This window comes from Gorilla gorilla, chromosome 1, assembly GCF_029281585.2.
Source record: "Gorilla gorilla gorilla isolate KB3781 chromosome 1, NHGRI_mGorGor1-v2.1_pri, whole genome shotgun sequence".
NCBI classification, from domain to species: Eukaryota; Metazoa; Chordata; class Mammalia; order Primates; family Hominidae; genus Gorilla; species Gorilla gorilla.
In genome coordinates, this window is record NC_073224.2 from 224,501,554 (window position 1) to 224,529,469 (window position 27,916).

At 43.8% G+C, this 27,916-nt stretch overlaps 1 protein-coding gene across 3 annotated transcripts in view; it reads right to left on the reverse strand.

Moving 5' to 3' along the window:
- Nucleotides 1–16,090: 16,090 nt before the first annotated feature.
- Nucleotides 16,091–27,916, reverse strand: part of DDI2 (DNA damage inducible 1 homolog 2) — a 49,956-nt gene continuing 38,130 nt past the window's right edge. The window contains exons 2-3 of one of the 3 annotated variants that reach the window (XM_055385084.2): nucleotides 26,661–26,723; nucleotides 16,091–23,487 (exon numbers count right to left, since the gene is read on the reverse strand). In XM_055385084.2, coding sequence (XP_055241059.1) covers nucleotides 21,599–23,455 — 1,857 coding nt within the window. In that variant the 5' untranslated portion in view covers nucleotides 23,456–23,487; nucleotides 26,661–26,723 and the 3' untranslated portion in view covers nucleotides 16,091–21,598. The remainder of the gene's footprint in view (nucleotides 23,488–26,660; nucleotides 26,724–27,916) is intronic. The other 2 variants (XM_055385087.2, XM_055385083.2) reach the window with 2 other exon arrangements.

The following is a 27,916-nucleotide window of genomic DNA, read 5'->3' on the forward strand; positions in this document are numbered from 1 at the left end:
CACTTAGAGGTGTCAGTCTCCTACCTGGCTCTCTTCCCTCCTTAAGTTCCCAAATAAATATATCCTGACACATAGATTAGTCCCTCCTTTTTATTCTCAGACACCCCAATTCTCAACTCTGGTTCCCTGGTCTTCCCTCTTCTCTGCTCAGGCCACCCCATCCCTGAAGTCCCGTTAGCATCTGAAATACTGATTCATTGCTTTATCTCAGAGGGACCCCACAAGCCTCCAAAGGTCACTCCCCAGCCCCTTAGTTTCCCAAGGAGAGACCCAAAATAGTGGTACTTTTTTGTTTTTTTTGTTTTTTGTTTTTTTTTGAGACAGAGCCTTGCTCTGTTCCCCAGGCCGGAATGCGGTGGTGCGATCTCTGCTCACTGCAACTTCCGCTTCCCAGCTTTCAGCGATTCTCCTGCCTCAGCCTCCCGAGTAGCTGGGACTACAGGTGCATGTGCCACCACACCCAGCTAATTTTTTTTTTTTTTTTTGAGGCGGAGTCTCGCTCTGTCACCCAGGCCGGAGTGCGGTGGCACAATTTCAGCTCACTGCAACTTCCTCGTCCCAGGTTCAAGTGATTCTCCTGTCTCAGCCTCCCCAGTAGCTGGGATTACGGGCGCCTGCCACCACGCCCAGCTAATTTTTTTGTATTTTTAGTAGAGACGGGGTTTCGCCATGTTGGCCAGGCTGGTCTTGAACTCCTGACCTCAGATGACCTGCCCGCCTTGGCCTTAAATTATTTTTTAAAGACAGGGTCTCACTCTGTCACCCAGGCTGGAGTGCAGTGGTGGGTGTGATCATAGCTCACTGTAGCTTGAACTCCCTGGGGGATCCTCCCATGTCAGCCTCCCCAGTAGCTGAGAGTACAGAATAAAATACGCCCAGCGAATTTAATTTTTTGTAGAGACAGGGCCTCGCTCTGTTACCCAGGCTGGTCTTGAACTCCTGAGCTCAGGCCATCCTCTTACCTCAGCCTCCCAAGGGGCTGGGATTACGGGCATGAGCCATCATGTCCAGCCCAGGGCGTTTTCTTATTTGTACTGAGTTCAGGAAAGCAAGATATAACAGCCTCTTTGGAGTTGTTATCTACCTCTTATATTCAGAGAGCAGAATAAGAACAGATGAGGGTTGAGACTCCAGTCACTGGATAGGTAGAGAAAAGGTTGAGGACAGAGGACACATTACTTTGAATGAGGAAATAAATAGCCAGGTATCTATGAGTAGAAATAGCCTCCTACTTACCAAAGGTGTTTGTGGAGTCAGAATTGCGCACTTCCTTCCCACTCCATCCTGGCTAGGGTGCATACAGGCCCCAACCTGCTGGATGCAGCTCTGGTTCATGAAAATGCAGTCCCCCAAAATTGACCCAACAAGCTTTGGGATTCTTCTCTGCTGTTGAATAGCAGGCCATCTTCTGCTGAGCACTACATTCTGCTGGGCACCTCCTCCCTAGGAATGGCTGATCATGGCTTGGGCACATGGTACACTCAGTGGGTATTTTTATTCCTTGGCTGTGTGCCTGGGGTGTCCACTTGGTCTGTGACGTAAGAAGGTGGTGGCATTTCTGCCATATTGTTTTTATCTGCATGTATTGGGAGATGGTCACATTCAGCATTTTACAACATTCAGAGGAATGTAAGGTCTCACTGTCTACCAAATTCCTAAGGTTTGCATAGGTATGTGAGCTGGTACAACAGACATTGTTATCTAACAACACTTCTTGCAGGAAAGATGGAGAGGCCAAATGTGCATTGATGTGCAGCTAATTGCTCCTTGTCCAGAGTTCAAATATGGAATCCATTCTGCGTGTCAAACACAGGGCGAGCCGGGCATGGTGGTGCATGTCTATAGCCTCAGCTGCTTCGGAGGCTGAAGAGGGAGGATCTCTTGAGCTCATGTGGCTGCACTCCAGCCTGGGTGACAGAGCGAGACTTCATCTCTTAAAAAACCCCAAAAAGCAAACCAAAAAAAAAAGGGTGACTCTGAAAAACACAAGATACTTATTTATCTTGTTATTGGGAGTCACTTAAGCTGGAAATTGAATCTCATTCATTTATTGCACAAGACTTTTCTGATCTCATGAGAAGTGCATGGGACTCTGAGTCAAAAGGCAACAAGAATCAAAAGCCTCAACTGACTCATGCTAGGGCCTCAGGCAAGTCACTTTGCCTTAATTTCCAAATCAGTGACCCAGGAAAAATGATTCTATTCTTATTTTTTGTTGTTGTTGTTGTTTGAGACGGAGTTTTACTCTGTCGCCCAGGCTGGAGTGCAGTGGCTCGATCTTGGCTCACTGCAACCTCCGCCCCACCGGGTTCAAGCGATTCTCCTGCCTCAGTTTCCCAAGTAGCTGGGATTACAGATTCCTGCCACTGCACCTGGCTAATTTTTGTATTTTTAGTAGAGTTGGGGTTTCACCATCTTGGCCAGGCTGGTCTCGAGCTCTTGACCTCATGATCCACCTGCCTCAGCCTCCTAAAGTGCTGGGATTACAGGTGTGAGTCACCACGCCCAGCCTGTTGTTTTTTGAGACAGAGTCTCGCTCTGTCACCCAGGCTGGAGCGCAGTGGCGTGTTCTCAGCTGACTGCAGCCTCCGCCTACTGTCATAGCATTTAGAATACAGTCCATACTCTTTTCTCTGGCTTCCAAGGCTGATCTGATCCAGCCTCCCTCCCTGACTCATCTCCTAACTCTCTGCTGGTGTGTGCCAGCCCCACCAACCTTAGTTTCTCAAGCATGCCGGTCTGTTCTCATCCGAGGGCCTCTAGCTATTCACCCAAATCTGCTCTCTCTGGCTGCGTGTGATGGCTCACGCCTGTAACCCCAGCACTTTGGGAGCCCAAGGTGGGACGATCACTTGAGCCCAGGAGTTCAAGACCAGACTGGGCAACAAAGTGAGACCCTCCCATCTCTACAAAAAATCCAAAAATTAGCCAGGCATGGTGATGTGTTCCTGTGATCCCAGCCACATGGGAGGTTGAGGCTGCAGTGAGCCATGTTTGCACCACTGCACTCCAACCTAGGCAACAGAGCAAGACCCTGTCTCAAAACAAAAGCCAAACAACAAAAAAACAAAATCTTCTCTCTCTTTACACAGTAATAGGGTTGTAGCCAGGCAGAGTGCTACACTACATTTCCCAGCCTCCTTTGCGACAGGCACAGCTATATGATCAAATCCTCTCAAATAGAACATGAACAGAAATGTGATCCATTCCTAGGCTGGGATTCTATGCAAATTTCCTCTTCCATGCTGTTTCTTCTTCTACCAGTGGGATGAAGCCAAGGGGATGTCAGACATATAAAATATAGACACCCTAGTTCCCTGAATCACTGCATGGAAGAGAGCTGTCCATCAACCTAGAACAGCTGCCTTGAGCTGTAGCGTAGAAAGGGCTATGCTACAGTTTCTTTTTTTCTGATTAATTTTCTGATTAATTTCTTTTTCTGATTAATTTTTAACTTAATTAAAATGCAGATAAAGTTTGTAGCTGGCCATGGAAGTTAAAGGACAAAAGAGACTGGGTGCAGTGGCTCACGCTTGTAATCCCAGCACTTTGGGATGCCGAGGTGGGTGGATTGCCTGAGGTCAGGAGTTCAAGACCCCAGCCTGGGTGACAAAAAATAAAAAAGAGAGAACTAAGGACAAACGTAAGGTTGCTTCTCTTTACACCTGATGATACAGTTTGGATATTTGTTTCAAATCTCATGTCAAAATGTAATCCTTAGGCCAGGCATGGTGGCTCATTCCTATAATCCCAGCACTTTGGGAGGCCAAGGCAAGCAGATCACTTGAGGTCAGGAGTTCGAGACCAGCCTGGCCAACATGGTGAAACCCCATCTTTACTAACAATACAAAAATTAGCCAAGTGTGGTGCACGTGCCTTAATCCCAGCTACACCAGAGGCTGAGGCAGGAGAACCGCTTGAACCCAGGAGGCAGAGGTTGCAGTGAGCTGAGATCGCGCCACTGCATTCCAGCCTGGGTGCAGAGCAAGACCTGTCTCAAAAAAAGAAAATAAATAAATAAATAAAAGGAATCCTCAGTGTTGGAGGTGGGGCCTGATGGGAGGTGACTGGATCATGGGGGTGGAGTTCTCATGAATGGTTGAGCACCATCCTCTTGGTGCTGTCCTCAAAACAGTGAGTGAATTCTTGCAAGATGTAGTCATGTAAAAGTATGTGGCACCTCCCCACCACTCTCTCTCACTTCCTCTTGCTTTTGTCATGTGATAAGCCTGCTCCTGCTTCACCTTCTGCCATGAGTAAAAGCTCCCTGAGGCCTCCCCAGAAGCTGAGCAATGTTGGCCCATGCTTGTGCAGCCTGCAGAATCACGAGCCAATTAAACCTCTTTTCGTTATAAATTACACAGTCTCACTGAGCACGGTGGCTCACGCCTGTAATCCTATCACTTTGGGAGGCCAAGGCGGGTGGATCACTTGAGGTCAGGCATTCGAGACCAGCATGGCCAACATGGTAAAACCCTGTATCTACTAAAAATACAAAAATTAGACAGGCGTGGTGGTGCATGCCTGTAGTCCCAGCTACTTGGGAGGCTGAGGCAGGAGACTCGTTTGAACCCGGGAGGTGGAGGTTGCAGTGAGCCAAGATCACACCACTGCACTCCAGCCTGGGTGACAGAGCAAGACTCCATCTCAAAAAAATAAAAATAAATTACCCAGTCTCAGGTATTTCTTTATAGCAATGAAAGAATGGCCTAATACACCTGATTTGAGCCTTTCCATTCTAGGAAGATAATGGGTAAGGTACTAAAGGTACTATGATCAAAGTCTGTACAACTATTAGCAGGGAGATACTGTTTGCCAATGTCCCAAATTAGTCTTATATGTGGGTATAATAAAAAGTACTACTTCACTGGGGCCAGGTGCAGTGGCTCACACTTATAATCCCAGTACTTTGGGAGGCTGAGGCAGGAACATTGCTTGAGGTCAGGAGTTCAAGTCCACCCTGGGCAACATAGTAAGATCCTGTCTCTAAGAAATTTTTTAAAATTAGCTGGGTGTGCCGGTATGCACCTCTAGCCCTAGCTACTCAGGAGGCTGCTGTGAGAGGGTGGCTTGAGCCGAGGAGTTTCAAGGTTACAGTGAGCTATGATTGTGCCACTGTACTCCAGCACTCCAACCTGGGTGATAGAGTGAGATCCCGTCTTAAAAAAAAAAAAAAAAAAAAAAAAAACCTACCTCACATAGAAGTCCGCAAGCATACTAACCCCCCTGAATGTAATCTGCCTTAAATCTACATTAAACTCAGCATCAGCAGTCACTGGGGCTAGAATCTCTCAACTGGCCTCACTGACCTGTCTCGGTTTCAGGCACACTTCTGCCACTAGCTATGTCACCCCACTTATGGCAGCCTCTCAGGGCCTTTGAGGTCAGGAAACTGAGGCAGCAAAATGGTGTTCCTGGATTTGTTCTTTCAAAACATATCTGAGTGGTGTAAGAGTTGAAGAAAGAAGAAAGAAACATGAAAAGTGGCTTAACAGTCAAACATGGGCTTATTTTGGAGCATAAACCTGAGAGGGGCTTCTGGCCAACTTAGGTCAGGAGCCTTTTCTCTTACAGACTATGAGTAGTTAAGAGTTCAGGGCGGGAGAGCTTATCACAGGCTCGGAATGTTTCTGTGTCTCTTTGTCTTGCTTACCTGGGAGGCAGAGTTGTGTGTCTGTTCCCATACATCTTCCTGCGGCTGCAGGCATCCCCCCACCCCGAGTCTGCTTTTAGCTTCCTTATCTTAGTGCACCTAGAGGGAAAGGAATGTGCTTATTAGGGCCCACTGTTTTACTGGGGCTCATTGTATGAGTGTGAAGTTGGGTGGTTACCCGAGACTTTCTCCCTCCTGTGCCTGAGCTGTCTTATCTGTGCTTACTGTCTGCTCTTTCTGGCTGCTTGTCGTTAGAAGAGAAGTGATTTCCTTAAGATGCATGAGGTTTGAAAGGGAGCTGGAACGTAAAGTGGTGTTTGTCCAAGACGACGGTGCTCCTGCTCTGTGAAGTGGCTCCTCTGCACTAGGCACAATTCTAGACACTGAGGGTATGGTATTGAGGACAGACATCAATCCCTACCCTCATGGAGCTTACATTCTAATAGCAGAGAAAGAAAATAAACAATATACATAAGTGAAACACAGAGTATGTTAGGTAGTGGTCAATGCAAAGGAGAAAAATGTAGAAGGGAAGTGATGTGGGGTGAGGAGGAGCAGCTACAATTTTAAATAAAGTAGGCCTCACTAATGTGATATCACTAAGGTGTTATACTGTCACCTAGTATCACTTTGGCGAGGTCTTCTCTGGCTACTTTACCTAAGTAAGTTATCAAATATTTATCAATTACACCTGTAATCCCCACACTTTGGGAGGTGTGGACCCGTAGTTCCAGTTCCTCAGGAGGCTGAGGTGGGAGGATCTCTTGTTGAGGCTGCAGGGAGCCGTGATTGCACAGTACTTCAGCCTGGGTGACAGAGCGAGACCTTGTATAAAGGTCTGATTTATATTTATATTTACCAAATGTATTTATATTTATATTTACCAAATTTATATTTACCTGATTTATATTTACCAAATATTTTATTTGAGTAAAGACTTGAAAGAAGTGAGAAAGTCAGGAAAGTCTCTGCGGAACCAGCATTACAGGCTAAGGAGATAGCAAGTGCCAAGGCCCTGACATGGGAGCAGGCATGGGGTACTCAAGGCCAACGAGGCCAGGGTGGCTCGGAGCTGAAGGGTGGGAAAGCAGGAAGTGAAGGAGAGAGAGCCACAGGAGCCTTGGAGGCATTATAAGGACTTCAACTTTTACTTTGAGTGAGATAGGAACCCACTGAAGGGTTTGGAGGAGAGGCCTGATCTGATTCAACACAATTATACTGGCTGTTGTGCTAAAGCAGACAAGGCAGGTAGGTAGGCAGGAAGGTATGTAGGTAGGTAGGCAGGAAGGCAAGTGGGTGGGTAGGTAGGTAGGCAGGAAGGTACGTAGGTAGGTAGGCAGGAAGGCAAGTGGGTGGGTAGGTAGGTAGGCAGATAGGTATGTAGGTAGGTAGGCAGGAAGGCAAGTGGGTGGGTAGGTAGGTAGGCAGATAGGTATGTAGGTAGGTAGGCAGGAAGGCAAGTGGGTAGGTAGGTAGGCAGATAGGTATGTAGGTAGGTAGGCAGGCAGGCAGATAGGCAGGTAGGAAGACAGGCAGGCAGGCAGATAGACAAGTAGGTGGATAGGTAGGCATGCAGGCAGACAGATAGGTATGTAGACAGGTAGGTATGCAGATAGGCATGTAGATAGGCAGGTAGGTAGGCAGGCAGGCAGGTAGATATATATGTAGATAGGTAGGTATGTAGATAGGCATGTAGGTATGGAGGAAGGTAAGTAGGTAGACTGGTAGGTAGGTAGGCAGGCAGATAGGTAGGTAGGTAGGCAGGCAGGCAGGTATGTAGGTAGTTAGGTAGGCAGGCAGGCAGGCAGGTAGGTATGTAGGTAGGTAGGTAGGCAGGCAGGCAGGTAGGTATGTAGGTAGGTAGGTAGGCAGGCAGATAGGTAGGTAGGTAGGTAGGCAGGCAGATAGGTAGGTAGGTAGGTAGGCAGGCAGATAGGTAGGTAGGTAGGCAGGCAGGCAGGTAGGTATGTAGGTAGGTAGGCAGGCAGGCAGGTAGGTATGTAGGTAGGTAGGTAGGCAGGCAGGCAGGTAGGGAGGCAGACAGGCAGAGTAGGGAGGTAGGTAGGTAGTCAGGTAGACAAGGGCAGGAGCAGGGAGACCTGTTGCAATAATCCGGGCAGAAGAAATGGTGCCTGGGACCAGGGTTACAAAAATGATCAGATATCGAATATATTTTGAAGTACAGTTGATAGGATTCTGGAATGGTTGGATATAGGTAGGGTGTGAAGAGAGGGGTCAAAGTTTTATTTATTTATTTATTTTGAGATGGAGTTTCGCTCTTTTTGCCCAAGCTGGAGTGCAATGGCATGATCTTGGTTCACTGCAACCTCCGCCTCCCGGGTTCAAGCGATTCTCCTGCCTCAACCTCCTGAGTACCTGGGATTACAAGCACCCGCCACCACGCCTGGCTAATTTTTTGTATTTTTAGTAGAAACAGGGTTTCACCATGTTAGCCAGGCTGATCTCAAACTCCTGACCACAGGTGACCCACCTGCCTCGGCCTCCCAAAGTGCTGGGATTACAGGGGTGAGTCTCCAAGCCTGGCCAGCGTCAAGGTTTTAAAGCAAGCAACTGGAAGGATGAAGCAGCCATTTACTTCTCAGGGGAAGACTGTGAGCTGAGCAGGTTGGGGGTGATGAAATATTTCTGGCTCAGGGCACTTCACTTTCACACATCTGGGGTCAAGCAGGGAAAATGTTGGCCTTTGGTAACGTTCTAGAAGGAACCAAGCCACACTGGTTCCATAGATAAGGTTTGGTAGTTGGTTAATCCCATTAGAACACTAACAGCTCTAAACAAGGAAGCAGTGTCTCGTGACAATTTGGCATTTTTATATAAGATGAGAATATGTTCTGCTTGCTACATATTTTGAGAGATTTAGAATGATGTTCTTTTCTTGAACATTTATTCTATTCCCTTGTATTTTTACTTTTAAATGTATGGAAGAACTTCAAAAAGTTTGTGGGAAAGTATATTATATAAAAACTATATGCATGGCTTTCAATTTTCTTTTGCACCAAAATACTAACTTGTCATAACATGTTCAAACACAATCTAGATTGAGGAACTAAGGGTAAGACATCAATTTGAAAAAAGCCCCTGGCCGGGCGCGGTGGCTCATGCCTGTAATCCCAGCACTTTGGGAGGCCGATGGGGGCAGATCACAAGGTCAGGAGATCGAGACCATCCTGATTAACATGGTGAAACCCTGTCTCTACTAAAAATACAAAAAATTAGTGGGCGTGGTGGCACACGCCTGTAGTCCCAGCTACTCAGGAGGCTGAAGCAGGAGAATTGCTTGAACCCGGGAGGTGGAGGTTGTAGTGAGCCGAGATCGTGCCATTGCACTCCATCTCAAAAAAAAGAAAAAAGAATAAAAAAAAAATAGCTCCTATAGGAGCAACGTGAATTCTGCTAAAACTGAAGCAAGAACAAACATCAAACGTCTGGCGAAGCTTGGGTGGAAGAATGGTGAAATCACTGATGCTTTATGAAAAGTGTATGGGGTCAATGCCCCAGAGAAATCAGCAGTTTACAAATGGACAATTCTTTTTAAGAAGGGACTAGGCCAGGCATGGTGGCTCACACCTCTAACCCCAGCACTTTGGGAGGCTGAGGTAGGAGGACTGTTTGAGCAGCCTGGGCAACATAGTGAGACCCTGTCCCAAGGAAAAATTAAAAATAAATTAGCCAGGGCCGGGTGCAGTGGCTCACGCCTGTAATCCCAGCACTTTGGGAGGCTGGGGAAGGTGGATCACTGAGGTCAGGAGTTCGAGACCAGCCTGATCAACATGGAGAAACCCTGTCTCTACTAAAAATACAAAATTAGCCAGGTGTGGTGGCACATGCCTATAATTCCAGCTACTCAGGAGGCTGAGGCAGGAGAATCGCTTGAACCCAGGAGGGGGAGGTTGCGGTGAGCCGAGATCACGCCATTGCACTCTGGCCTGGGCAACAGGAGCGAAACTCCATCTCAAAAAAAAATTATCCGGCTGTGGTGGTGCATACCTGTAGTTGTAGCTACTGGGGAGGCTGAAGTGGGAGGATTACTTGAGCTTAGGAGGTCGAGGCTTCAGTGAGCCGTGATTGCACCGCTGCACTCCAGCCTGGGTGACAGAGCGAGGCTGTCTCAAAACAACCAACCAAAATAACAGACAACACAATGTGGAAGGAGAAGCCTGCAGCAGCAGACCATTCACAGCAATCTGTGAGAAAAAATTCATCTTGTCTGTGCCCTAACTGAAGAGGACTGACGATTAGCAGCAGAAACAACATCCAACACCACAGACATTCCAACTGGTTCAGCTTACAGAATTCTGATTAAAAAATTAAAGCCGAGCAAACTTTCCACTTACTAGTGGCAAAACAGTTGAGCCCAGGTCAGCTGCAGACAAAAGCAGAGCTTTCAAGGGAAATTTTAAACAAGTGGGATCAAGATCCTGAAGCAGGAGTTTGAGACCAGCCGGGGCAACATGGCAAAATGCCGTCTCTACTAAAAACACAAAAAATTAGGCCGGCCATGGTGGCTCACGCCTGTAATCCCAGCACTTTCGGAGGCCAGGGCAGGTGGATCATCTGAGGTCAGGAGTTTGAGACCAGCCTGACCAACATGGTAAAACTCTGACTCTACTAAAAATACAAAAAATAAGCTGGGTGGGGTGGACGCCTGTAATCCCAGTTACTCAGGAGGCTGAGGCAGGAGAATCACCTGAACCCGGGAGGTGGAGGTGGCAGTGAGTCGAGATCGCGCCATTGCACTTCAGCCTGGGCAACAAGAGCGAAACTCGGTCTCGAAAAAAAAAAAGGAAATTAGCCAGGCATGGTGGTGCGCACCTGTAGTCCCGGCTACTCGGGAGGCTGAAGCATGAGAATCACTTGAACCTGGGATGTACAGGTTGCAGTGAGCCAAGATTGCACCACTGCACTACAGCAACAAGGCGAGGCTCTGTCTCAAAAAAAAAAAAAAAAATCCTGAAGCATTTATTTGGAGAATTATTATTATTTTTTGTTTTTTGAGACAGAGTCTCGCTCTGTCACCCAGGCTACAGTGCAATGGCGCAGTCTCGGCTCACTGCAACCTCCACCTCCCAGGTTCAAGTGATTCTGCTGCCTTAGCCTCCCCAGTAGCTGGGATTACAGGCGCCTGACACACCGCCTGGCTAATTTTTGTATTTTTAGTAGAGACGGGTTTCACCATGTTGGCCAGGTTGGTCTCAAGCTCCTGACCTCGTGATCCGCCCACCTCGGCCTTTAAAAGTGTTAGGATTACAGACATAAAGCCAATTTTTGTATTTTTAGTAGAGACAAGGTTTCACCATGTTGGCCAGGCTGTTCTCAAACTCCTGACCTCAGGTGATCTGCTTGCCTCAGCCTCCCAAAGTTCTGGGATTACAGGCGTAAGCCACCGCGCCTGGCCTTTTTTTCTGTTGTTGTGAGAGAGGGTATCTCTCTGTCACCCAGGCTGGAGTGCAGTGGCGCCATCATAGCTCACTGCAGCCTTGAACCCCTGGGCTGAAGTGATCAGATCCTCCTGCCTCAGCCTTCCCAAAGTGCTGAGATTACAGGTGTGAGCAACTGTGCCCGGCCCCACTTCTCTTTTCTTAGATTTTTCCTCCCCCAAGCTGTAGACACAGACTTCTGCCATAAAACCCCGAATACATTTACTCTCTTGATACTTTTAGTCTTTTTAAAAATAAAGATGCAGCGAATTCCCCTTTCTCTGTGCCAAGGACCACTAATTCTTTCCACTAATAACTAATGTCTCACAATTCCTACTATAACTGTACTGTAAATAAGAGCTCTGTGAAGTACTAGAAATCTCATTTCAAATGGAACTGAATATCAAAAATTGAGATCTGAATGACAGAATAATTATTTACCTCCAACTAGTAATAGCCTTTGTTCTCATAATTCTTTTTAGACAGGTGAGAAGAGTAGCAGAACAAGGTGAGATTTGTCTAAGCTACTCCCTGTTTAAACTACCTTGTCTGTGTACATAGAAATCCTCTCAAATAAAGGCCCCGTGGCACAAATCTATACACAAAGTAATGACTCTACACTGGTTAACAACCTAGGTTATCTCTAAGAGTCTGAAAATGGTTAATTTTTAATCACTTAAAGCACAGACACATCATTTAGAAAGCTTTAGGATAGGCTGGGTGTGGTGGCTCATGCCTGTAATACCAGCACTTTGGGAGGCTGAGGCGGGTGGATCACGAGGTCAGGAGTTCGAGACCAGCCTGGCCAATATGGTGAAACCTTGTCTCTACTAAAAATACAAAAATTAGTTGGGTGTGGTGGCGCGTACCTGTAGTCCTAGCTGCTTGGGAGGCTGAGGCAGGAGAATCGCTTGAACTTGGGAGACTGAGGTTGCAGTGAGCCAAGATCACGTCACTGCACTCCAGCCTGGCTGACAGAGCAAGAGTCCGTCTCAAGAAAAAAAAAAAAAATTCCTTTTAGATCCCAGATAAGAGCTAAGTTTGAAACAGGCTTTGAATACTAAGGCCCAGTAAGACTCAGGCCTGCAGCAAAAATCATCTATTTGGGTTTTCCCATTCAAATATACTTCAGATGAAGTCAAGGCAGGTGTCACTGAGAACTAGAAGTGAGAAGCAAAATCAATCAGACTTGAAAACTGTGTAGAGGCAAGAATTGCTAGTGTGGTTACTGGCATGCAGAAATGGCTGCAAGTGAATAATCAGAAGTCTACCAAGTAAATTGTTTTCCCAAATTAACCACACACTCAGGTTTTAAAAGTCACTGACTCTTTTCCAAGGCTTTAGACAACCCTCGGGTCCCCAGACTTGCACCAAGCAGTAAGCTAGCTACGAAGGCCACGCCAACTCCCAAGAGCAGACTCAATTCAGGTGGGGCTATGGACAACGGACAAGGGAGTTCCTTCCAAACTAGGCAATCAGAATTTTTAATAAACTTCTTCACAATATCTGTTCAGCAAGATTTTTTTTGTTTTTGAGACAGAGTCTCGCTCTGTCACCAGGCTGGAGTGCAGTGGCACAATCTTGGCTCACTGCAACCTCTGACTCCCAGGTTCAAGCAATTCTGCCTCAGCCTCCCAAGTAGCTGGAATTACAGGCATGCTCCACCATGCCCAGCTAGTTTTTGTATTTTTAGTAGAGATGGGGTTTTGCCATGTTGGCCAGGATGGTCTTATTTCCTGACCTCATGATACGTCCATCTGGGCCTCCCAAAGTGCTGGGATTATAGGCGTGAGCCACCACACCCAGCCTGTTCAGCATGATTTTCTAATTGTTGGGGCCAATGACACCTCCATTTCCCATTTCCTTTTCCAATTGAGATCTGCTACTACAGTTATTCTATCCCAGCTCTATCACTATCGGGTAGAAACAGATAACATCTCCAAGTTCAGAGTTTGCCAGACCTTAAGGGGCCACAATCAAGACCTGAAAGACATGGCATCAGGGAACTCTGGACGTTGAGGTCAATGGATTGCCTGGGTGGGATTTGGGGCCATCTCCTTTGGTGAAAAGGTATGTGTTGTCTTTGTGTAAGTCAACATTGGAGGACTGCTTAGCCAACCAACTAGGTGTACCCCTCATCAGCCTGAACATCTATTTCACAGCCCCCCTTGCTTCTGGCATGGTCATGTGACTGAGGTCCAGCCAGTGAATGTGGGCAGAGAAGTCATGCACACCACTTCCAGGCCTGGTACATAACACCCCTTTCCCTGGTGTGCCAGCTGGATGCTGACGTCCCAGGCAATCTTGGAACCCACATGTTGAAAAAGACAGAATCCCAGTAGCCTGGAACCTACATGGGGCAAAGCCCTTCCCCCACATCAGTCTGTTAGACAAAGCACTTGACTTCTGGAAATTCCATGTAGCATCCTCAAATCCCTTGAGTGACATAATGAATACCAGCTCACATCTCATGAGCACTTACTTTGTGCCAGGTATTCTAAGCACTTCATATGATTAACTCATTTAAGCCCCATAATCTCTCTGATGGTCCCCATTTAACAGGTGAGGAAACTCAAGCACAGAAAGGTTAGGTAACTTACCCAGTCATATAAACCAGTAAGTGGCAAAGCTCAAACCCAATCAGCCTAGCTCTAGAGTCTAGTCTTGGCCACCATACTCCATTGCTATTATAATAATTGAGATAGGGTCTTGCTGTTGCCCAGGCTGGAGTGCAGTGGCATCTCAGCTCACTGCAACCTCCGCTTCCTGGACTCAAACAATCCTCTCACCTCAGCCTCCTGAGTAGTGGGGACCACAGGTGCATGCCACCACACCCAGCTTTTTCATTTTTAGTAGAGATGGGAGTTTCGCCGTGGTGGCCAGGCTGGTCTTGAAGTAATCCGCCCATCTCGGCCTCCCAAAGTGCTGGGAATACAGGTGTGAGCCATCGTGCCTGGCCCAAAATGCACATCTTTTACATCAGCAGGGAGCTGTCCTCCCGCAGTACTAATCTGGAAGTCAATGGCTTTGAGAGGCCCACTTCTTCTGGGGTTCAGGTACACGCCATAAATTACAATGTCTGGGTATAAGCTATTTAAAGGAGTACGGAGATAGAGACAAGGACACCACCTTGTCTAACTGAAGTAACCACCTCAATTTAAAAGAAATTGATCAAACAGAAGTCTTATGATAAAAACTTTATTGTCTTAAATATCAAATGTTTTACACACCACTTTTTCTTCAGAAAGTTCCTATTTAAAAAAAGAAAAATAAAATAAAGTGTTTTGATTATTTAGGGCTGACTTACATTTCAGTATGTGACAAAAATTCAAACCCAAATGCATCTAGCTCACTCAGTTTCAGACAGGTCCTATGTTCAGCCCCTAAACGAATGGCACAATGCCACCAATTTTGGGATTCCTGAGTTTGGTTCCCTTAAGTTCTCAGAGTTTTCCCAACTCTCAAAACCAAAGCATCATGGGAGTGACAGGGCCACCGGCAAGACTTTTTGCCAGTCAGCCTAGTTCTTCTTTTAAGATGCAGTAGTCTCAAAGCTTAAAGTCAGAAAATCTTGCAATATAAGAGTAACTGCAAGAACATATAAAGAAGGAAAAGAAAGGACAGGGTTTCTAGTTGCTAAGATTTGCCAAACATGGCTACAAAACTGGTAAACAAACCTTTCTTGAGTGCAAAGTCCATTAGCCCAACTTGCCATGAAGATGAGATTTGGAATAAAAATGAACAAATCAATTTTTGTTGTAGATACAAAGCGAAAAAATAAAATTCAATCAATATATTGAATTTCTCTGAGTTTATCACTAGAACTATTTCAAAAGGATGATCAGGGATAGAATAGAAATCTAGTCATTCAAATGGGAAGGTCTTGGATGGGTGGCATAAACTCAGCTGTGAAGATTCAGGAAAGGAAAAATAAGTCTGGTCAGCATCAGGTAATCTCAGACAGAAGGAATCAGGAAACCAATCAGCCTGCCTCGGGAAGGAAATACAGGTCTACCATTTTTAGGCCATAGACACATTCATTCAGGGTTGTGTGTAAAACCAACTCTTGTAAACAAAATAACTTCCCATCAGAAATGCATGTTCCCAGGAAAAAGAATACTGCAGCATGCCCCCCTCCCCAAATTAGCTAATAAAAACCTTCTTGCAGAACATAAAGAAACCTAGTTCTGTATAAATTATCATAATTTTGTATTTCATGCCCCCACGACCCCAATCTTCCATAGCTGGCTTAACATTTTTAGGTAAAAGAAACATTCTCTAACCCCCATGCCCTTGAACCATTTTCTTGGCCGATTTCATTCCAGAAGATAGTGCCCTAAAACTTGTCAGCTCAGCTGTATCTTTTCACATTCTACAGCCTCCAGAGGGTCTAGATTACCAATCATCAATACATAACTGATAAACCTTTGAGAACATTTTCTAACTGTAAACCTCAGAAGTCACTAGTAATTACGATCCAGAAATTCTACCTGTATGCTTCAGGATTACAACATATATGTGGTATTTAAAATAACAGGTTAAAAAATGTCCCTTTGATGAAGCTGTCCTGTAGACAGGCCTGGTAGAGCCTCAAATACTCCTGTCAATCCTGTCCACCAATCCCAGCCATCGCTGATTACATGTTCTGCTCTAGATTCCCGTTTTCACAAGTTGCACCCAGCTGCTTTAAAATAGCACATCCTGCAGAACCCTCTGCTAAGTCGTGCTAGCCCAGATGGTCAGTATTCCGGAGCAGCCGTGCTCACAAAGGGATGTGAGGAGGATGCTGCAGCACACTCTATGTTTCTACCCTGCATGTGAGGTGGTCTGATGGATTGACTGACTGTCACTGGTGCATTTTTAGGGTCATCTTCCATTTATTTGTTGCACTTCTTTCCTGGCCATCCCCTCTCCTCCAGCATTGTAAATGGATTTCTCAATAACTGATCTCCTCAGGCATTTATACATGCTACATTTTTTGTTGGTTTCTCTGATTCCATTTAAAAATTTTTTTTTTTTTTTTTTTTTTTTGAGACGGTGTCTCACTCTTGCCCAGGCTGGAGTACAGTGGCGTGATCTTGGCTCACTGCAACCTCCACCTCCCGGGTTCAAGCGATTCTTCTGCCTCAGTTTCCCGAGTAGCTGGGACTACAGGCATGTGCCACCATGCCCGGCTAATTTTTTATTTTTAGTAGAGGTAAGGTTTCATCATATTGGCCAGGCTGGTCTCGACCTCCTGACCTCATATCCACCCACCTTGGCCTCCCAAAGTGCTGGGATTACAGGTGTGAGCCAACGCACCTGGCCTAAAAAAATAGATTTTTAAAGAGCTGTTTTAGGCCCACAGCATCTGATTCCATTGTAAGCCTGATTTTCCCAGTCTGCTCTGAAGCGGAACCAGGTAACTCTAATATGACTTTTAAAATAAATGCATGCTAACAGGCAAAAATAGATGTTGCTTTTGAAGCTAAAATTTGTTTCACGTCTCCCTTCTAGACTGAAAGCTTCACAAGGGCAGGGTTCCAATCTGTTTTAGTTACCCCCGAATCCCCAGAGTTCACCTGTGCCTGGCACACAGGCACTCAGTATTTGATGAATGAATCAAAGTAGCAAGGAATTCTTGTTCAAAGACTCATGCTGCATAGCCTTCAAGAGTACCAGTTTCCTTTCAAATATGTAAGATCTTCTTGAACTTTTCTCTCCCTTAACCAGCACAACACTGAGAGTAAAACAAAGAACATAATCATCTAAAAACTGTTTTTGGTGACACAAAAATCCCTATTATAATCATAGCACTAAAGAACTCTAACGGGTCTGATGCAGGGTAACTGTGAATCAACTCAGTCAAGGTGAGCCTGAGGACCACTCTGTGCGCCCTCCATCTCCAGGAGAGCTATTTTCAAACTTTCCCCTAATACTCCTCTCATTCCCCACCAAAATTTGATGCCTCTGCTATTCAGAGAAACTAAGGCACAAAAGAAAATCAAGCACATCGAAGGTTCACTCCTAAGTTCATTCAGTGAACTCCTAGTAACACCTACTGAGGAATCACTAAGGTATAAAACTTGAACCATGATTTTACATTTCCAGTTCTCAAGGACAGGCTTTGAATTTAATTTGTTGTTAAGAGGAATTAGCAATTCTAGAAAAAAAAAAGCTATTTTTATTTTCTCTACCTCCTAACACAAAAGGTAACATTCATCTTCTAGGAAGGGAAACTCTTGATAACTCTGTGTCTTTCTAGGTCAGCCACAGACTACACTAAGTCACCAAATCCAAAGGGGAAATTTGGCTTTTTGGTGAGTACTTGTGCTAGAGAACAGTAGAATGCATAATCTGGTCAGCTTCTCTTCGGACACACTGCCAGTGATAACAGGTTTGAAATATGCAGCAGTTCAATCATCCTGCTCACCCTCACCACAGGTGGCAAACAGGTAGGAAAAGGCCATTGCAACGCCCTGCAGCTTTTCTGGCTGATGATTTGCAAGGCTGTTTGCTATATATATATATATTTATATATGTGGCGGGATAAAAGCCACCATAAGTGAAGAGTACGTCTGTAGATATAAAAATTGCTTGCTTTTAAATCTATATAAAATTAACTATATTTGTCAATCACCATATGTATATGCTAGCTTACACACATATATATAGACATGAGCTTAAAAGTTAACCTAAATTTTTATGGCTTTCACCGGAGATAGAAAGCTGTAGTAAGACAACCAGCAGATTCCACATTAACTGGTTATCATAAAATCAGTGACAAAAAGCCTCATATTCCATTTCTGTGTACCCTCTTGCTAGAGACATGCTTTGGGAAAAAACACATAGGGTTGTGTCTCCCCTTAGTACATATGAAGACAGGGAGCTCTAGAAGATACGGGCTGCAAGGCAGAAGAGTTTTAACACATGCACTCGCCGTCTCTCCAGCTTCCTTTGCCAAGCAACTGGTTTTTTTTTTTTTTTTTTTTTGAGACAGAGTTTTGCTCTTGTTGCCCAGGCTGGAGTGCAATGGCATGATCTCTGCTCACCACAACCTCCGCCTCTCAGGTTTAAGTGATTCTCCTGCCTCAGCCTCCCGAGTAGCTAGAATTACAGGCATGGGCCACCATGCCTGGCTAATTTTTGTATTTTTAGTAGAGATGGAGTTTCACCATGTTGGCCAGGCCTGTCTCAAACTCCTGCCCTCAGGTGATCCACCCACCTTGGCCTCCCAAAGTTCTGGGATTACAGGCGTGAGCCACCGCGCCCAGCTGCAACTAGTTATCTTTATGTGTTAATAGCTGAAGCCCAAACTGTGGGATGAAGGCTATTGGCTGTCTGGAGCCCTGAACAGGTATGAGTGGAAATAATTCTCAACAGCATCAATGAGCAAAATCTATAACCTATGTAAAGCTGCTGTCTGGTTACCAAGCACATCTTTCCGCTCAAGAACCAACTTCAGGGAAATGGCACAAATTACACAGGAAAATCTCTCTCTGGTGAAGAAACAGAGACCGCCCTTGTAGTTAAGTGCTGACCGCAGAACTGCCCACTACTGGTTATGGTAAAGGAGCTGTCCGGTAAAGGTGCCCATTACTGGTTATTACTGTTGGCAACGAGAATTCACAAGGATTTGATGGTATTCTTAGAAGTTAACCCATAATTTCTGCATTTCTGGAGCTCTTAATTGAATAAAAGCTGACAATGAAGGTTCACTATTGTAATGCTCCTTAATATACCCTTTGCATTCTAGAGCTGCTACATTTAAGTCATCCAAAATATTAACAGTGTCAATAGCTTTTTTTTTGGGGGGGAGTGAGACAGAGTCTCGCTCTGCCGCCCACACTGGAGTGCAGTGGCGCGATCTAGGCTCACTGCAACCCCCATCTCCCAGGTTCCAGCAATTCTCCTGCCTCAGTCTCCCAAGTAGCTGGGATTACAGGCGTGTGCCACCATGCCCAGCTAATTTTTTGTATTTTTAGTAGAGACGAGGTTTCACCATGTTGGACAAACAGCTTAATTTTTATAAAAATGATGGGCAAGAAGATTTTAAAAATCAAAAGCAATTATACTTTGGCCTTTATGCAGTCCCAGCTACTCAGAAGGATGACTAAGCCCCAGAGTTTGAGTCCAGCCTGGGCAACACTGCAAGACCCCATCTCAAAAATAAAATGATGGAAGGGACAAGGATATTTGGCAAGTGGGTTAAGCTCATTCAGAGTATTCCTAACGGGAATTCGTGTACAACTATAGATCTATTCCTAAAAATAAATACACATATACATACACAAAAAGCTATCCTAATGAAATCTTTTCCCGACTGATATTATATGTTCCACTTGGAACTGTTTCCCAAATCTCCACACTGAATTGTGTGCCAAGGTTCGTTCTGCTTACACGGAAGGCCCTTTAGGAGGGAGTCTATTGTCATCAGTAAGTTCCCCCACCCTTCCCACCCCATGGTTCCAAAGATTTATAAGCTTAGAATACATTCCCAAACCACCACCCATAAAGCAAATACAGGGTCCCATTGCATTGCTACTAGATTTTGCATCAATCATAGCACCAACTATTTAATTACAATCACAGCTTTAAGTCAGTTGACAGAAATCCTATGAGCAGTTTCCTAGTGCATCGTACATCTTTGGTGTAGGGCAGGTGAAAGGGTCTACAATGTGCAGCTGTCTAAAAGAACATCTTAAAGACAACCTGGCTGACCTGTTGTTCTTAGCGCCCTCTGAAAAGCGGTAAACTACAACTCCTTCTGTCAACCATTTCCTAACTACATAAAGGATCATGATGAATCTACGTGACACGCCATCCCGTCACTAAAGTCTTATAACATACATACAAACATCATAGCAAAAGGAAAGAAAGAAGTTGGATGGGGTAGAAAAAAATGTCTCTAAGTGCCCCTAAATTAAAATTTCAAAAACTCCTGAGATATGAGCCTCCATTTTGATTGTGCTCAATGACTTAAAATTTGATGAAACAAACAAGCTTACAAAGAGTCAGACTTCAGACAAAATCATTTAACACTAAGTTGAGAAATCACTCTTTCGAAGCTTCTGTTTCAAACATGTTACAAACTATAATCTAGAATCAGAAATTATGAATCTCAAAATTATTTTCAATAAAACCAAGACTTCAGATTCCTGCTAGGTACCCAAAAGAGCAGTTTGCCAGGAAAGAATTATCTAAAACCTATCCAGTAGGATTATTGCACAGTGGGGCCCACAGGACAATGATTTCCAAGGGCTAGTCCTTATATAAAAAAAGGCCACAATAAATACATCTATATATTATGCCCCACTCTAACTTGACATGGTAAACACAAATAAGATGAACTTTGCTTAAAAAAGAAACTCCTGAGGAAAGAAAAGGATGGAAAACTCTACCAAGGCCACTTAAGTCAGAAACTGTAATTACTATTTCCACTGCCACAAAGGACACTCTCCAAGTAGACTGACCGTTCCAAGCACCACGATTAACCAGTGACAAGGTTATCACACTTAGTATTTCACTCAGATCACAGCTCACACTGAGCGTTTGAAGAACTTCCTGGCAGAAGAGTCTAGAAAGGAAATAAGCTGCTGGCAATCAATCCATTCTTGAACTTAAGTCCACCATTAGTCATTAAGGGTTGAGGTGTTATCAGTGAGATGCTAGCAAACCCAAACTCTAGCAAATTCCAGTGTTTAGGCCATTATTTTTCCCTCACAGTTCTTGACATCTGCAAATGGAATTATGGTTGTTCTGTTCTTTTAAAAATCTGGGTAGCACCATGTTTCACTTGCATTGTAACTCCCCGACAATATCCCATCCAATGTAATAAGGATTCATGGCAATCCATGCAGCAGCCTGCGATGCACAAAGTAGCCCAAGATTTAAACCCTCCTGCTCGCCCTATTAAAATGTCAAATCCTAAGCACACAAATAAAAACATACCACTCTACGATAAGATATTCAATTATTCTCCAATTTCCTGTTATAATTAATGAATCATGATACACAGAGCACTGGGTAGAATTCCAAACACCAAACTATGTGGTCAAAAGTTTCTAAATTGACAACTGAGCCAGCAAACCATACCTTGCCATCAGCACAGACACACAGTCACAGTGTGGAGAGTTCATCTGTTTTTAGCTGGATGGGTAGTGGGATTTCTCATGGCTTCTGCTTTTCAAAGCATTTACTCTCATTCTAAAACAGTATGCTACACACAAAACCATCCATTTTATTCCAGGATACATCTTAATGAGAATAAAAAGCTTCTGTATGCACATACTGCCAATACATTTAAAAAGGCCTAAATTTTAACAAGTAGGATGGACAAATTCATCAGACAAAAGATCATAAATTACTTTGGCCGAAAAAAATCTTTAAAAAAAATCTGGCTCAACATTCTGCTTGCAGGTTTCTATATATACTGTATATGTGGTGAGTGTGTATGTGTGCGTGTATATAGAGAGAGCTTTCTTTTGTTTAAAGGGAATGGAGAACGGTCTAGCCCACTTTCCCATAGTCATGTAGGAACTACGATGTTTTTTGCGAGCAAAACAAGAAGTGCAAGGTCTGCATTCCCACCAACTCGATGCAAAGCTCCAAGAGCTTCCTGCAAAGTAAAGCCAGCACGGAGAATCCGGTCAATATCTGTGGCAGGAAAAATCAATGGTGGAAGAATGGCAGGACTTGATGATGGATGGCTGGTAGGTGGTTCATATTCAAGTAACGGCCTCGAAGCATCAGGACAGACATTTTCTCTGGTTTCAGGCCTGTCTGTTACTGAATTCTGTATGCCCTGACCTAAGTCTTTAACCAATATGAAATTGGATGACAAAGACTTAGTTTGCTCAGAAGTCTGATTGAGTGCATCCTCCTCACCTGCTAAAAGTTTGGGTGAAATTTCTACACCTAAGGTGCAGTGTAACTGATTGGATGTTTTAGCTGAGGTTACAGTGACAGAACTGTTCTTGTTTATGGATTCCCTAGATTTGGGGACACCTTCCTTATCGGTTGACAGGCCATCACCTAGACTCCTGAAGTTTACATTTTCTACAGCTTCTCTTCCAGTGTCAGATGAAGTAACTGTTAATTTTTCTGTCTCCACTGATACAGATATGGCCTGATGAAAGGAGACTTGTGGACACTGTTCATTCTGGGTAAGATGCTCATTTTGGGTCCATCTTTCAGAAAGGTCTTTAATACTGGTTTGGCCCTCAGCTATGGTTTCTGATTGACAGATTACTTCTTCAGATGTATTTTCTGAAGCTGGTTTACTGCTAACAACCAAAAGTTCATGAAGTTCTTTCAAGGCTGCCGTTATAGATGGGCAAGATTCTTCTGCTGACTCCACAGAGGGCTGACAACTGCCACAGAGACTTGGAGAGGAGGAGTAATGGCCATATTCTTTATTTGTTCCAGGTATTTCAACATTAGTTTCTGGGGGCTGTAAATCCTGAGTGGAAATGGAATCATTCAAAATTTCAGATGAAGGGTTACATTTTGATGTTTCTACTTCCATCAAGGGATTATCTAAAGTGAGATCCAATGCACCAATGTTCTCGACATTGGCATTCTGCCTGCCTGTTGAATTAAGCAAAGTAACTAGGGACTGTTGAGCTATATCGATTTCCATAAATGTTTCTGAATTTGAGCAGCCACTGCATTCTGAAGATGGAATACTTTTCTTCGCACTTGGAGGATCCACATTCTGTGGGAGACCATTTCCTTTCATCGTAGCTTCCAAATCAACAATTTTGTGTTGATTCTGTTGCCTTTCTTCAGGAAGCTCAAGGTCCCCTATGTTACAAAGATATTCTTGGTCATGTGAAGCTTTTTGTTGTGCAACCTCATACTGTTCATTCCCTGGTTCTTCGTGCTGATGAGGGTCACTCACTTGACTCAGGTTCTGATTTTCTGGATGCCAATCCTTTTCACCTAGAAACATCCGTGGTTCATGCATCCTAGTAGATGTGACAGATAAACTAGCTTCCTGTCTTGTATGGAGATGAAATTTGAGGCCCTGGGTGCTTCTTTCAGCAGATTTCTCCAGATTACCTGCAACAGTTATTTCTTCGGATGAATTCTGCATAGGCATAGCTGGACTCTGGTCTGTTGGAGCATGGTCTGCTGAGGAAGCACGATCAGAAAGATCTTGTAAAGAAAGATGTTCTTTCTTTTCAGAGTTTAGCTGGAATTCAGCTGAAGCCTTCAAAGCCTTCACAGCTTTAGGTTCAATGCGATCTGAGTCACTAGGCTTGATAGGGCAGACTGAAGCAGAGACAGAGTGAGCAAGACTCATAGGATTACCAACATCAGGACTCTGTCCTGAAGAACGGGCGGGATGGTTAAACCCATCTGAAGTTGGTAATGATGACATTCCCAGTGAGGTAGATTCTTTACCACTTTTCTCTACATGGAACACAGGGGAAAGGAAAAAGATTAATTAGCAGGTGACTAATGCTACTAAATTACCAGAGGATACAAATCTAAACAGTGTAGAATAAAATAAGGTCCTCAAACTCGGGTTTCTCTTATACAAATAGAAATGATTTTAAAATTACTTTCTCATTGTGGTAGACATTCACAGCATCAGAATAAGAGGTAGACATGTTCTTAATAAAATCTGCATACTGTAATTCAATGTGATTAAGTACCCATTAATATGCATTCACATAATGGCGGGGTTAGTGCTCAGGAATGAAGGACATTTATGTTTCTTTATTCCCTAGTCTAGTCTACAACTCTAGAATAGTTTCTCCAAGTGTATTTTTTTCACCACTTGCCCTAAAACCACCAGGGATGCTTGTGAAGTATGCAGACCCTGGGGTACCATACTTGAGAGTAAATCCAGGAATGTGCATTTTCAATAAGCTCCTTGGGTGATTCTTAAGGATATTACAAATCGTGAGAATCTTTGCACCAGAATGATTCTCATGTTAATGCACTTTTCTTGTTTCAAATGTGAACACTGAGGTTACAAATGAGAAGTCTAAAACCAGGTATACCTGGACAGAGAGGGAATTATAAAGAGCAATAAGAAATAACATCATGCTTGGGGACAGAGAAGCAAATGTTCTATTTTATTTCTAGCCAAGCTTTCCAAAAATCATGGTAAAACTGGGTGAGCATCTGACTCAGAGAACAAAAGCAAACTAATGATCAGCAGATTAAATCACAATCATCATCCTACCAAATAATACAACTCTAAACTTAAAAGGCTTATAAGTTTTTATCACATCAATAGTGCGCAACTAAGTTAAGAATATTTAAATGTTTTAAAGAAAGGGGAATGTGGAGGGAGATGGTTCATTAATAGTTTTTCAACTGGCAATGACTATTCAGATTCACTGCTACCTCAGACCACCCAAACGAGACGGCAGTCTAAAACACTCGCTCAGTGTAAGCATCATAGTATCATTAAACATCATTTCCAGCTCTTCTTTTGCCACTGATCCAGTTAAAAATTGACCTCTATGCATGTAAGTGTAAGAATTTTTTTTTTTTTTTTAAGACTGTGTTTTGCTCTTGTTGCCCAGACAGGAGTACAATGGCGCCATCTGAGCTCACCGCAACCTCCGCCTCCCGGGTCCAAGCAATTATCCTGCCTCAGAGTAGCTGGGATTACATGCATGTGCCATACACCCGACTAATTTTGCATTTTTAGTAGAGATGAGGTTTCTCCACGTTGGTCAGGGTGGTCTCAAACTCCTGACCTCAGGTGATCCACCCGCCTCAGCCTCCCAAAGAGCTTGGATTATAGGCAAGAGCCACCGCACCCGACCATTGTAAGATCTTTAATTAAAAATCAAAAAGGGCTGGGCACAGTGGCTCATGCCTGTAATCCCAGCACTTTGGGAGGCCGAGGCAGGTGGATCACCTGAGGTCAGGAGTTCGAGACCAGCCTGGCCAACGTGGTGAAACCTCATCTCTACTAAAAATACAAAAATTAGCCAGGCGTGGTGGTGGGTGCCTGTAATCCCAGCTACTAGGTAGGCTGAGGTGGGAGAATTGCTTGAACCCAGGAGGGAGAGGTTGCAGTGAGCCAAGACTGCACCACTGCACTCCAGCCTGGGTGACAGAGTGAAACTCAGTCAAAATAAAAAAAAAAATAATAAAAAATAAAAATAAAAAGGTCAGTAACAAAAATGACTTCAAAATACAATCTGTGATTAGGACAGATGCAACTCAAATGCTCAGTACTAAATGTTAACATCCAACAAGAGGGCTTGATCTTAAAAAGCAGCAAAGCAGTTATATTCAAACGGCTTTAAATCATTCTAATAAACTACTGGTTAACAGCATGAGAAGACAAAGCATTGTTTCAGGAAGCTATTGACTTCCCATGAAACAACCTTACCTTACTTACACTTTAGGAGTAAAAAGGAAAACTGCACTTATCTCAGTTTAGGCTATACCCATTAGAGTCTAGAAACACAGTTATTAGTTTTTTTATTTTCATACCACCAGATGTCTAACAGTTATTAGTTTTATTTAAAACTAAGGCTGACTCTGGAAGAGGTTGAATTTTGAACTAATGTTAACAGAAACAATGCACTGTAGTGAAATATCCATGTAAGCAACATAAAGAGGTATGGTAAGGGCCTTCTGGTATTTGTGTGTTAGTTATAAACAAGTGAGGTCAAGGTGAACACACCCTCAATGAATTTTGTACTAAAAAAGTAGCATATAGTCCTCTTGTAGCTGAGAAGGTCAGTTTCACTAGCCTAAGTCCTAAACGTAGGGGAGGACTAGGTCAGTTTACAGAATGACAGGAGAAGAGGATGAGGACAGTGGATATTAAGAATAATTCAACTATGCCTGCTTTTAACCTATCCTTACAAGGAAAAGAAAAAGGAAAGAAAGAAGAGAAACTAAATGCTATGTATCTAATTCCAACCAGCTTGCAAACTCCTACAAAGTCTTATGATGCCGGTTTAAAAGACCATCTTTCCTCCTCTTAGTAAGTCAGCCAATGTATTCGAGCTGATGTTTACCATTATTTACATCAGAGGAAATGGAAGCAGAGTGCTTCCTGAAAATCTGTCAGGCCAGAGACAGAAGGAAAAGCAAAGCCTTAGCTCCTGTTGTTCACAGAGTCACCCTTGACAAGTCCTCTGGCCTAAGTTTCCATTTCTTCTTCAACAAAATTAAAATTTCTAACCCTCTATAACTCCAGGTAGTTGCATGCAGTAATGTAAAAGAACAGCTTTCAGTTTTTCAGAGGAAAGGCACTTATGAAACCCATGAAAGCATAGTTATCTCCAACAACAAAGTGTTGTGAGGCCAATATTCTTGATGTGATATTTATAGTAGCCAAGATGGGGTAGATATAATAGACACTGTTTTAACTGGGATTTTCTCCCTGTTGGATGGTTCTAATAATGAATCCATTTTTAAACAGGAGTTTGTTACATATCCATGTATGCATGCCAAAATACAAATGCATATAGGCTAGTTGTAACCAGATTGAACAAGGTGAAATGGTGAATGACAAATGCTAACTTCCCAAACTGCTGCAGATACAGACTTTCAGATCACAGATGACAACTGGATGGAAGGCTTAACATGGTGTCTATAAATACCTGGTCTGGGGCCCACTCCAGCTGCAGTACACACACACTACATGCATCATGGCTTCTGACGCTCTGTGTGAATTAGGAAACAGACAAGCAAACTTGGGTTAACAATGCAAACCACACAGCATGCAGGGTTATAGTTTCCGTTCTTTTGCCATCTTTAAAATCAGGAACTGGTAGATTCCAAGTTGGGGGATGTTTCTGTAGTTTGGACATCCAAAATATTTGTTGGTTGCTTCCATTCTCTCACAATACACACAGCAATCTGTTAATTTCAACAGATTTTTAATAGATCTTGTAAAGAAATTAATTTTGTTTCTACACATAGAGAATTCATGGGCAAATGTGAGACAGGTGAAGAAAGTAGATCCACCTGATCAAATTAGGTGATTAAAAAAATCTTATGGAGTAAAGGTGAGTGAACATATCTAACAGTCCCTTTCCAAATTTCTTTCTCAGCTGAGATTCAATTTTAGAGGAAAACAAACCACTTAATTAAATTCTATCCTAGCTTATCTTATCTTTTCATCAGTTTTTAAATAATACATCAAGCTGAACACAGTGACTCTGGCCTGCAGTCCCAACACTTTGGGAGGTCCAGGAGGGAGGATCACTTGAGGTCAGGAGTTCAAAATCAGCTGAGGCAACATAGTGAGACACCATCCCTACTATCAAAAACATGTTTGTTTTTTTTTAAACATTTTAATATAGAGTTTATAATAGAGTATAAAGTATTTAAAAAATAAGCTCTTTTTTTGTTGTTTTTTTGAGACAGTGTCTCACTGTTGTCTAGGTTGGAGTGCAGTGGTGCAACCACAACTCACTAGCCTTGATCTCCCCAGGATCAAGTGATCTTTCCACCTCATCCTCCCAAGTAGCTGGACCACAGGTGCATGCCACCATGCCTGGCTAATTTTTTTTCTTTTTTTTTTTTGAGAAGGAGTCTCACTCTGTTGCCCAGGCTGGAGTGCAGTGGTGCAATCTTGGCTCACTGCAACCTCTGCTTCCCGGCTTCAAGCAATTCTCCTGCCTCAGCCTCCTGAGTAGCTGGGATTACAGGCGCCCACAACCATGCCTGGCTAATTTTTGTATTTTTAGTAGAGATGAGGTTTCACCATGTTGGCCAGGCTGGTCTCAAATTTCTGACCTCAGGTGATCCACCCTTCCTCAGCCTCCCAAAGTGTTGGGATTACAGGCGTGAGTCACCGCGCCCAGCCGTGGTTTTTTTTTTTAGAGACAGTGTTTTGCCATGCTGCCCAGGC